The sequence below is a fragment of the Cervus elaphus genome, chromosome 31 (assembly GCF_910594005.1).
Source record: "Cervus elaphus chromosome 31, mCerEla1.1, whole genome shotgun sequence".
NCBI lineage: Eukaryota > Metazoa > Chordata > Mammalia > Artiodactyla > Cervidae > Cervus > Cervus elaphus.
Genome location: NC_057845.1, coordinates 4,975,486 through 4,988,170, shown reverse-complemented (window position 1 = coordinate 4,988,170; position 12,685 = coordinate 4,975,486). Strand labels below are relative to the sequence as shown.

The 12,685-nt window shown below is 37.2% G+C and overlaps 1 protein-coding gene across 1 annotated transcript in view; it reads right to left on the bottom strand.

Annotated features, from left to right (window-relative positions):
- PAXBP1 (PAX3 and PAX7 binding protein 1) overlaps window positions 1-12,685 on the bottom strand; it is a 31,899-nt gene that overhangs the window by 16,599 nt on the left and 2,615 nt on the right. Inside the window, exons 3-8 of the mRNA XM_043892892.1 lie at window positions 8,558-8,734; window positions 6,790-7,011; window positions 5,930-6,033; window positions 5,161-5,378; window positions 4,461-4,650; window positions 710-833 (exon numbers count right to left, since the gene is read on the bottom strand). Of these exons, the coding sequence (XP_043748827.1) occupies window positions 710-833; window positions 4,461-4,650; window positions 5,161-5,378; window positions 5,930-6,033; window positions 6,790-7,011; window positions 8,558-8,734 (1,035 nt within the window). The remainder of the gene's footprint in view (window positions 1-709; window positions 834-4,460; window positions 4,651-5,160; window positions 5,379-5,929; window positions 6,034-6,789; window positions 7,012-8,557; window positions 8,735-12,685) is intronic.

Genomic DNA, 12,685 nt, shown 5'->3' with positions numbered 1-12,685 from the left:
TAAAGAGTTTCAGCTAAACTCTTTATTAAGAGGTTTCTAATTCATTTTGGTTTTCCATAACCCACATTGTAATGAAAGGAATATAAAATTTAAATTTCCAGATTTTTACACTAAAATTTTTAAGAAGTGTTGGCATCAACTGACTAAAAAAACCCAAAAAACAAAAGACCTAGTTATATAAGACAAACTAGGAAAAAAACAAAATTCAATACAAAAAATTCATGCAAGGGGTGAAGCTCAAAACTCCCCTAATCTTGGAATTGTATCATTTGTTATGTAATAAAACCCTCTCTCCCATCCAAAATTTCCCAACCCCTAACTCCAAACCTTGGTTATGATCAACAACAGCATTTGTGTTAGCATTTTTATTGATGTTAAAATGGGGGAAAAAATCAATTAGGGACAAGTAGATTACTGGTTTTAAGATAAAATACGGATGATGTCCTTACTATACTTTGAAGAATTAAAAAATATGCCCAAAGAAGAATAAGACAGAATATTAGTACATGACTTGCGCTCCTTTGTGAAGCTGTATTTTCTTAAACACAATCCAAGCGCATGCTATTAATACTTTTAGATCTGCCTGACACAAGAGCAAGGAAATTCGTTTCTTTAAAAGAAAAGCCCTGCGCTGTCTACGTCTCAGTTAGGGTGCACTAAGGAAACAAGGTTGTTTAATGAACAATAAAAACCTTCAAGATGGACTGACTTGAATGGCTTGAAAACTCCGAAGATTCATCTTTAATATCATCTTGTCGTCTTTGGACAAGGCGGGAAGCTCGCTGTTTGTACAGCTGATGTATTGCTGATTCAAGTTCATTAATCAGTGGCACCTGTAAAAATACAACACACTCCGTAACACCAAACTCCTCAGATGCTTATTTATTTGAGGGTTCCATATTATTTCCGGATTTCTGAAGGAGTACCCTCTGGACAGAATAATCATGAATTCCCAATGAAATACAAATAGTAATTCAGGTTTTACGACGTCTGGGAAATAATACTTCTTCTTTTATTCCGTATATGGAACTATAATGTCCAGTGCCTAGTTGTTGGAGCAAAAGTTTAGTTAGGAAACTTAAACACTTTAACAATTTAAAGAGAGTGAGTAAAGAAATGTCAGAAATTTTAGCGCTTTTCTTTTAAAGTATGTGAAAGTCTATTTTTAGTTTTCTAGCAGCATGATCTACCTTGCAATTTTTATAGCTTAAAATAAACTAATATTGCTGTGTTAGACCAAAAAAATGACTCTGAGTAGGTAAAAGAGTTTGGTAACTGCCCAATTTTGGACATTTAAATTGCTCTATCATTCACAAGAACCTTTTACAGTAATGTTATACTACTTTGTGGCTTTATTACACATTTAAAATGTGAACTGCATTCATTTATATTAATAAAGTGAATAAAATTTCTAGCTATCATTAACCTGTCTAAAAATCAATCTATTTGAAACTCAGAAAGTTCTTCTGTTCCCATCAAATATTTAATTTTTTCCATATTTTTAAATAAAATAAAATTGCTTGCATGAATTGTTGCTTTACAAAGTCAACAAATTTTTCCAGGTTAACAGCCACAGCTAAGCATTCAATTGGTTCATACAGAATATAAAAAGCTTACGGAATGAGACCTAACTTAAAAGGCAAAACCAGAAAACATTCTCTTTTTATAAATACCTTATGCTATATAATCAAATGCTATGAAACTTTCACAAAACACTAACAACCACTAGACATACCTGAGGAAACCAGAAATTCTAGTTTCCTGATGGTTAGTGCGAATAAAAAAACACACTACTTAGAGTTGGGCAACACTGGCACCAAGTGTTATAGCAGCTTCCTGAACTGAACAGACTGCAAATGGAAAATAAAAAGAAGCAGGTGGGATAAAAGCAATTTCATACACTCGAATGATTCCATTGCAAAAGCAACAAATGTTCACAGAAAGGTCAAACTGAGGCAGTTATTTTATTCTTTCATATGCTACACCATGGGCAACAGCGTCCCCAGATCTTGATGATATCAGCTGAGCCCACAAAGTCTAACTTGAAGATTAACCATAATCCATTTTTCAAGCAATTCTTGTCATACTGTTGTGACTTACACTCACCCACCCCCTCTTTTTGCAAACTGTACAGGACTAAGGACAAATGAACCTATGGGCCTACAATGCATTCCTTTAGTCCTGAAGGTTATTAACACTCTTCTACTGCTAAAAGCTAGATGCCTGAGGCTGCATCAGATAGAACCTTAATTATTCAATTTACAGTTAAAATTCTGATTATGTAATTTTTGTTTAGGTAATTAAAATGCCTTTTAACTAAGCCCAGAGAAAATTCTGAGAATAAAAGTCCTAAAGCACATTTTCACCTCTCTTTCATGTTTCTTAACAATACTGATTTATGATTTATTACAAGAGTGCACCATGACAATTTCTTTACCCTCTCCAAACTCAAAACTGCTACTGACTACCATTATTTCAAGACCAAATTTAAGGCAAAGAACACAAGAAGGAAGATGACTCCAGGAAAACAAAACAATGGAAAGTTAAAATAATCAGCAAAGATAAAAATCTAAGCTCAAAATCACTTAAACCTTTATAATGAAAGAGAAAAAAAACAAAAGAAAGCTTATCTTTTTATGGTCTTACCCTGACACAGTATTTTTTAACTGAAATGAGCATTCAAATCTATCCAATTATTCCTCAGTATTTCCAGAATGACAATTTATGACATTATTAACTCAGCAGCAGGCTCCGTAAAACCAAATGGATATGGAAATGTCAAAATGAAATGAAAGTTATCTTCAAAAGGCAATTACCTACTTCTCTTTTAGTTAAAATGTAGCCACTATATAACAGATATGGTTTAAGATCTGCTTCAAAAACATTTACCTAAGTGATTCTGTAAAAACCTCAGCACAGTCTGAGGTATACTTCCCTAGGAACAGAGAGAGAGAAAGTATACTACTAAATGTTTTCAAAATAATACGCAACTGAAAACAATATGAACTAGATATTCTACTAGTCTCTAACTCAAGAATGGTACAATCTAGTTGATCATATTACTGTCAATATTTTTTAAGAGCTCAGTTGGCAATCACAGTGTGTAAGTTTACTCAAGTAAGTTGCAAAGCAAAGACTGAGATATTTCCAAGAAAAACTCCACAGGGACAAATTTCACTTACAAAGTATGGTGTAAGACAAAGATCCTTTCTCTAGTCACAAAAGCTTACTGGGCCAGCTCCCACCACCATGCCCCCTGGGTTCACAAGGGCTTTTTCAGTAGGAAGGACATACCACCAGCTCTGACATTTCTGTCCACTTCCCCTCTTAACTCAAGCTCCTCTGCACAGAGTCGAACTTATGTTTCCTTCTCACCCTGGTACTTATCACCCTAAGCCACAGACCTGCCACAAGGGTTATTACAGCTCAGAATGTAGCTGCTTCTCCAGAAATCAGATGATCAGGGCAAGAACACAAATCCTCCAGAGAAGACTTCGTGGATCTGACCAGACTGGCTGGAACCACTAAGACTCATTAGGAAGACACAGTTTGGCACTGTTCTTTAGCCAGTCTTTGGCCTTAAGATACTGATCAAGAGATAATAAAAAGTTAAAATACTCATTTAAACATACTATATGCCTACAAATTCTATGCTAATTCATGTGGCCAAGGATAAGAGAGAATGTGCCTTCTAATCCTGTATCCCATGAAAGCCTAGAGATAGGGTACTCAAAAGTACTATGATTTTAACTCTTTCTAAAGACAAGCCTGTGAAGTCCACAAATGCCTTTTTTAACCAGTGCATCAAACAATAGATTTGTCTTAAAGAAAAATTAATTAAAAGTTGCTTGAAAGAGAATTCTGTGTGAAACAAAAAACGCAAACAAATGGTACGACAGAACGCAAATAACTGCCAATTGACTATCATACCAAAAAAAAAAAACTTGGAAATGAGACCTTAAGACAAATTATGGTCAATGAATGGTTTCTGAAATGGATAAAGCACAGGCTTATTCAGATGAAAACTATTACTAGCAATGGCAGTCAATTTTATCTAGGGTAAAAAATAAAAACTAATAAAATTTTGGAACTTTATGCTATACATATTTGGAATTACTTATAGAAACAGTTTAAAGATAAGTTTAGATCTGAACCGTAAGAAAGAAAATTTCATCAGTGAGTCCCTTATATTCTAATAACCCAGGACAGGCTGGTAATCCATCATTAAGTTATGGCAGGATCTGCCAGTCTTTAAATGTGCTTTGAACTATCTTGTTTTCAACAAAGGCACTAATATAATTCCCCTAAGACAGAATGCTGCTAATGAAGTAGAGAAAATGAAGCATGACTTTTCATCACTTCTAAAGCTAAATTCAGTGGATATTCTCTGAGAAATATAGAAATCTAGACCTCCCTAAGTTTTGCCTTATTCAAAGAGATTAGTATTTTTGCATTCTTACCTTTTCACTGAAACACTCAAGCAAGTCTTGGACATACCCTCGCATTTCTTGCAAAAATTTATACCGTTCACCAGTACCCCCGGAAGACCCTTCTAGTCTCTCAATGGCCCTGGTGGAGTCCGCGCGGCTTTGCAGGTGTTTCTCGTGCTGCAGTCTGTGTGTTTTGTAGAGCTCTTTCATGGCGTCCAACCTTAAGAAAGAAAAGGATAAATATGACACATTTACATCTGGAAGTCTATGCTGTCAGGACACTTGCAATATTTATAATAATGCATTTTGTTCCACTATTAGAATATAAAAATGCTTGGAGTAGATCTTTTCATCTTTACTTCTGTTTTGCACAAGAAAACGGCAGTCTACAGACTTCTATAAAGTTATTTGGTGGGCTAACCAAAATCTCACTGTTTTGCTTTTCCCCCCATATCTTGACTACACTTGTTTCAGAGTCCAAGAGGAGAAAACTGAGAACTGTCTTCAACCAGATCATGGAGTGGTATTTAAAAAAAACAACTTCGAGGCTTCCACAGAAGGAATCCAAGTAGGTAGCAGAACAAAGTATGAAGTCATCTTCTGGTTAGGTTTTGAAGATAGGCCAGTCAATCTTCTTTGCTGATATTCTGTATCTGCTACCCCAGACTACATGTTGCTTGAGGGAACAGTAAGCTAGAAGACAGGTCTTTAAGAAGTTGATCTGCCCTACCTGTCTTTAAGCTGTTTCTTTACCAAATCAATAGTAACGGGAGTCATCTCATTACTGGGAGTTTTGAAAGGGACTGTATTATCTGTTTTTTGAGATTTGGCATCGGATGATCCATAGGCTGAATAACTATACGGAATGCCATAGGATGAACCATAAGGCATTGTCTGGTAGGTGTTCTGGTAGTACATGTTCACTTCCGTGGGCTGACTTGCTTGAACCTAGATGAGAAATGGGATATATATTAAAATCAGTAGCTGAAACTACAAAAAGAATAAAAAACTAACAGTAAATAATAAACCCATTTTTTTAAACAGTATGTAATTAAAGTAATTGCAGAGCTTCTCAAAATCAAAAGTAGGGCTGGATGAAATTTCTCTAATGGGATTACTGGATTCATTTCCAATAACTTTCAGGAAAACAATAATGAAGAGGTTTTGAGTTAGTAGGGACATTAAATTGTGTCAAAACACTAACAGAAAGAAACTTTGTATGAATTTCCATTGAACTACTTATTTCTATAGAACAAGCTGTTATAACTACTTTAGAAGATACTTTTCATCCACAGTAAGATTTTTTGCACTCCTGAGAAATCCATCTTCTACAAAATAATTTTTAAAGTCAGAAAAAAAAAAGTTGTGCAAGAAAGAAACATTTAATCTGTACAGTGGACAGCTTTTTTTTTTTGGCAGTATGTCTTTTACTTCAACAAAATAAGCTAGAAATCTTACTTTACTTTTTCAGTTTTTGAAGCTTAGCTGTGAGTTCTTACCTGAGGGATATTGATTCCTTTTCTTATCTGCTCCTGCTCCCACCGGCTGAGCTCTTCATCCTGTTCTCCAGTTACTAAAGCATCATCATCACTCCCCTCGATACCTACGGCCATAAGCAGGAAGAAAATAAGTCCAAAAAAGCAGCAGGGGAAGAGATGCTACCCTGATATTTCAAAAAATCAAGCAAGAATATTGGCATGAACTCAACCTTACTAAAATTAAAGTGTCTGTTATGATCTCTCTCATATTTGACCCTTCTGTTTTACTTGTCTCAATAAACAGTTATCTCTTAAGCAAAAGGCAGTATCAATTTAACAGTTAAAACCTCAGATAAGCTTCCTAACCAAGTTTGACATCAATTCAACAAAGAGAAGAATGAAACCTAATGCCTCCTAAGAATGAAAAGCCAATTAAATATTTTTATAACATGTTGGGTGCTTAGCACAATACCTGTCACACAGTCCTCAAGAAACATTAGCTATCAAAAGCATGCTACGCTTCCCCCAAAATTCCAGTAAGACACTTAATAGCCAAGCAAGAACAGTGCTCCAACACTGAAAGTGAAGTGAAAGTCGCTCAGTTGTCTCCGACACTTTGCAACCCCATGAACTATACAGTCCATGGAATTCTCCAGGCCAGAATACTGGAGTGGGTGGCCTATCCCTTCTCCAGGGGATCTTCCTGACCCAGGAATCGAACCAGGGTCTCCTGCATTGCAGGCGAGTTCTTTACCAACTGAGCTATGAGGGAATCTTCAATATTAAACATAGTTTAAATAAATATAGATACATTTTACTTGATTGTAGTATCAAATAAAACTTTATAACAACAGGCTTACTGTTGCACTAAATAAAGTTACCTATTTCCTCTGCAATTTTCTGTCTCTGTGACTTTTCTTTCACAGAAAAAACTATGCGGCGTTTCTCATCATCATCTTCATCATCGCTGGCATCGTTCTCATCTTCTCTAACAAGGCGGCCTTTCCCAGGCTCACTATCGTGAGGAGTGAAATCTCCCAATTCCCGGGCCATCTGACGCTTTTTCCTTGCCGCATGTATAAAAGCTGCATCTGGAATTTCTCCTGGAAACAAACAGTAAGGATGAGAACCTATGCCATATTAGGAAGAAAGGTTCTATTTTCTTGAAACTATGAAAGATAAAAGAATCTCTCCAAGACAGCCACGCATAAATGATGTTCTAACATCCCTTGCTGGCATCCCTGCCCCTCTCCCCAAACTGCCTGCAGTATGACTGATTTTTTTTTTTTAACTTAGTTTAAACAGAAACTGAAAGAAGGAAACAAAACAATATATACAATGGCAATATATATAGGAAAGCAGGGAGGGGAAAATGCAACATAACAGTTTTATTTTAATGGTTTTTATTTTTCATTTTTAAGAAACAAACAAAAGTAATAAAGTCATATTTATTACTAGACTGGAAAACAAAAACAAAAAGAGGATCTACAGTCTTACAATCCTAAAACACACTATTAGATTTAGAGTGTATTTCACCCGCAAATAGTTTTCAGTTCACCTGAAAACACATTGAATGTATAATCCTGTATCTAATTTTTCTTCATATTAAAACATAAGCTTTTCCATGTTGTTTTGCATAAACATAATTTTTAGTGGTTTACAACATTCAATAGATAAAGCATAATCTACTACATAATCAATTAATTAACACTTTCACCTACAGTAAGAATTAATGCTACTTTTCTAATTTGTTATTTAAGTAGCTATGGGATATCTCATCATGTAAATGCACCGTAACTTCTTAACTTACTAAGCCATTCCTCTCTTATTAGACATTTTTTCTAAATGTTTCTCATTGCAGGTAATGCTACAATAAAAACATTATTTCCTTGGGATACATTTATAGCTATGGAATTACGGGTCAAAGAGTAAGAACATCTGAAATCTCCTGATTCATAATGTCAAACAGCTTCCCATAAAGACTGTACCAATCAGAATGCTATTAAATCCATGTATGTAATATTTCACAACTTTACAAACCCAGAGCAAACATTTTGACTTTTTAAAAAAATTATTGTCATTTTCTTGGCTGTGTTGCACGGCTTGTGCAAGTTTCCAGACCAGTGATCAAACCTCGATCATAGCAATGAAAGCTCTAAGGAGTTCCCACAGAGTAAGCATTTTTAAATTTTATAATGAGTTAAATGGTTACTCTTCATAATTTAAATCTGGTGGCTAAGTATTTATTCAAAAGCTGATTAACCAGTGACTAGATCTGCAAACTATTTCCATTAAAATGTAAAAAAAACACCTGAATATAAAGCTAGCGGCAGTTTTGCTTTTGGTAGTAGTTCTTGAAAAAGTTAAAACCTTAATCTGAAATACATTTTTTAAAAAAAGGCCTTTTGTACTATTTATCCATTTACCTGAACCCCTCATTTGTTTTGATAATAAAACTGCCTGTTTGAGAATGAACTTGGGGAGTTGCTACTTCTCCTTCTTCCTGTATTTGCAAAAGGAAACAGCCTGGCTCCAAACAGATGTTGTAAGAAACACCACTTAGCTGGCTCCTTCCTTAACGACCATCACTAGAGATGGTTCATTCCTGAGGGATTACTTCAGTTCTGAGGAACATCTGCAAGTACACACCTGGACGGAGAACGTTTAAAGAAGACAAAGCATTTGAAAAGGCCCCGCCAGCCTTTGGCTTTTCTTCCTCCTTCTCACTTTCCATATCCATTTCATCTTCCCCGTGTTCACTGATGATAACTCCATCTTCTAGAATGGTGTCCTTAACATGACCTGCTTTGTCCAAAGGTGGCTCATCTACATTTTTGAAAAAAAAAAATAATAATAATAATAATAATAATACAACATATCTAAAACAAAATCCGCAAATTAAGGAGGCACTTTTAATGCAATTATGGGCTCAATTCATTAAAACATCAACTATTCTAATTGTTTATAAAAATACTCAAACTACTGACATGTGAAATGATCACAACAGACAACCAGGAGGTAGAAACAATACAGGGGATAGAGGGATGCATGAGGTCCTGCCCAATCCCTACCTTTAGTTAATTTTATTGAAATTTTACCACTTTCCCAAACTAACTTCTTCCTCTAAAACTCTCATAGGTAACTGTTCTAACCTCTTGGAAGCATTATTTCACTTTATGTGTCAGTATTTCAATAAACTCTAAATCCATTTGTGTTAGTCTCTCAGTCATGTCCAACTCTGTGAGACCCCCATGGACTTCAGCCCATGAGGCTCCTCTGTCCATGAGATTCTCCAGGCAAGAATACTGGAGTGGGTTGCCATTTACTTCTCCAGGGGATCTTCCAGATCCAGGGATAGGGATCAAACCTGGGTCTCCTGCATTGCAGGCAGATTCTTTACCGTATGAATCACCAGGGAAGCTCATCTGAGGCAGCTTTCTATCAAGGACAAGATAGAAACTTCTCTGTAATGAACACTTCATGGGATGTCGTCTTAGGTTATAACCATCATCTGAAGGGTGGAAACCCAGAAGTCACAGTTACACCGTGTAAACCCCTGATGCTGCTGCCACGACTGAATGCTTGGAGCAGTGGATTTGTGACTAAACCTGACTTTTCTGGCAACCTGGAACTGGGACACAGAGACAAGTCAGAGACTAGTTAGCACTAAAACCACCACATGCAGACCAGGAAGGGAGCGGTGGGGTCGCTGCACTCCACCACGTGGGCAGAGAGGAGAGCTCTCTCCCGCGGGCCATTCCGGGGGCCGAGACTACTTTCCTGCCACAGGGTTCCAGGCAGTACCACCGTCACAGTGCTTTACACCAAATGGTTTACTTTACTCACAACTAAATAGTCCTACTGCACCTTCCATCCCAGGCAAAATGCAGAAAAATAGGCATTTTTCACCCTGAAGCACTGAACCTGGCAATGTACACATGAGGCACCAAGAATGTAATGAAAGAGTGAAACAAAAAGTTCATTCTAAATATGAAAGATACACTTGTTGTTTCCCTAGCATGTGCCCCTCCCCAAAACTGCTTCGAAAGTTCTCAAACCATCTCCTACATCTTCTACTCCCTTAAACAAGGATCCCGGGGATAAGACCCTCCCCTGCCCCACAACTTTACTTAGAAGATTTAGGTCATTCTGCTTCAGATCTCTTAAATTTTTTAAATTCAACACTCTACCTCATTGCCACAGACTCTCTCTGAAGTGCATTCTGAGGCTGATTTTAAAACTCACTTTATCAGATGCATAAGATACTGGGAGTCAAGAACTACCCATTTGCTTTTGCTCTCAATTAACACTAAATCAATGGCTTTTAACAGAAAACAGAACTGTGAAAAGGTTTACTAGGTCCAATATGCCCAGTTGATTTCTGCAGACTTTAAAAGATTCAGTGTCTTAATAAGTTCAAACGTTATTTGCTTGTGACAGAGCAAAGTCCAAAACCTGGTGACAGGTGAGTTTTTGTTAGTCCTGTATTATCCTTCCAGACAGCTTTATAAAAAGAGATGCTGAATAACCTTTTCTGAGGCTCCTCTTATGCCTCAATGTCTTCGCTACTTTAGGAAACCTGATGCCACAAATATTCTATTCTGACTGTGGGCACGTTCTCCATCTCCTCTATTCTGTCTACAAAGAGACATAGGCTTCTCTTTAGCAGAAGAACTTCGATGTGATCCCAACTATTTCTCTAGCTATTGTCCTCTACTCTCTCTGCCAAATGTTCCAAAGCAGCCGTGTGGACCTGCTACCTTCCACTTCCTCACCAGTTTGCCAGACTCGATCTTGGCAAACAGCCTTTGATAGCTCCCATTCCAAGCTCACCAACTAAACCAGAGGCTGCAGCCACAGCTAACTGATACAATTTCATTGAGCAATTTAGCAAAAGATGTTCCTTCCTCTAAACAGGCAGAGCTTGGCAAGTAAATTAGTCTCTTTTGCCAGATGCCCCCCCCCCGCCCCCCGCAAAAACCCAGCCACCACACCAACAGCCCTTCCTTTTCCTGACCTTCATGATACTATTTCATACAACTGACACTCATCAACACTCATCATCTTGAAACTTTCCTATCTGTTCTCCTTTGGACTTTATGACTCTTTGTATCTCTTGAGTAAAGCAGCCTCTCTATGTGTGTGCTTATTACAGGTAGAAGTCTTTGGTTCTCAGGAACATTTCCTTTATGCTGCAGCCTCGATTCCATTTACCCCTGGCTTCAATTATCACCTCAATGAGCACCAAAACAAAATCTACATCTCCAACTATTCACTGGCTATTTACACTCAAATTCAAGTTCAAAGGTGAACTCATCAATTTGGAATATCCCAAAGGTAGGTTTTCCAAGTGAATACTACCCTTGTTTTCCATTTAATGCACCTCTGCCTATCTAAGGAACATTGGGGTAGGAAAAGTTTGGGATTGTGAGTTGATGAATGAAACAGGAACAACGACCTATAACACTGAGGCTCTACCTTTGGGGTGGACATTGAGTTATCTGCTGAGTAGGAAATCAGTTAATATGAAAACAGAAGGTCGCCACATACACTTTGCACCTGCTTCAATTTTTAAACACAACAGTAAATGGTCTTTTCTCAGTTCTCACTTTTCCTGAGCTTTCTTCTTCAACTTCATTATACACAGTTGGTTCTTAAGAGATTTGGAAAAAATGCAGCAGCTTCCTAGACTCCAAAATAATCAGTTCCCCTAAAAATACTCCTCCTCCCACCTGCATTCCCTATTTCTGTATATCATACATAATTATCCTCTCAGTCACCTGGCGCAAAAGCTCAAATCTATTTCTTTTAGATCCAATAGCTGAAGCATACATTAGGTCTCCCAATTCTTCCCTTGGAATACTTCTCAAATAATCTTTTTCTATTTCTTTCCGCACACCCACAGCAAACATTTTAAATTCACCTAGAATTTCCCACTGAGTCAGGAAAAGCCTCAAGTCTTGCTCAACTGAGACCTTTTTAAACCCACTATTACAGGATCAAAGCTGGCCCTTGCATTTAAACTGCTTTAGGCCTCTAATATTTCCCTGTGCCAATCCACGCTGCACGCTAACACCAGGTTAAGATTTCAAAAGGCATTTATCATGTCACCATCCTGGCAGGCCCCTGAAATGGCAACTCTAAACCCCATACTAGATACTAAACATCCTTCACAATCTGTCAACAAGGTACCTTTCACCTTAAACCTCTGCATCCGCCACAAATCATCTATTCAGCCTGTCACATGTACTTGCTCTTTTCCAAAACAGCAAGTCTTTGATAATAGCCCCACACCTCCCCTATTTTCTTTGCAATTTAAAAGATAAAAAATCCAGCTTCAAATTCCACTTTATCTATGAAGCATTCCTTCACCCATCTCTAAAAAGAAAAGTGTAGTTAAGCTTTAAGTTACTCACTAGACATTTTGCCAAATACGGGATCCAGTTATACACTGAAGTGATGTTGTTTCCAAAATTAGATTGCAAATGAGATATCATGACATATGTTCCCACATCAAGCCTATAGTGGAGAACTGGGCAATAATAATTCTATCTTTAATTCCACAAAATAAAAAGATCTCCCTAAAGCATTTGCATGAGAATAACTCAGACCACAGCATATTATCATGAAACCACTTTCCTAAGGACGAATAAATGCTTAAAAGTTTAACTTAGGTTGTGAGAGGACATAAGAGATGTTTGTACAACGTAGGCAGGTGCCACACACCCAGGAGTGTGCATTCATGTATCTGATCAGGCTGCTAAATGGGAACATCAT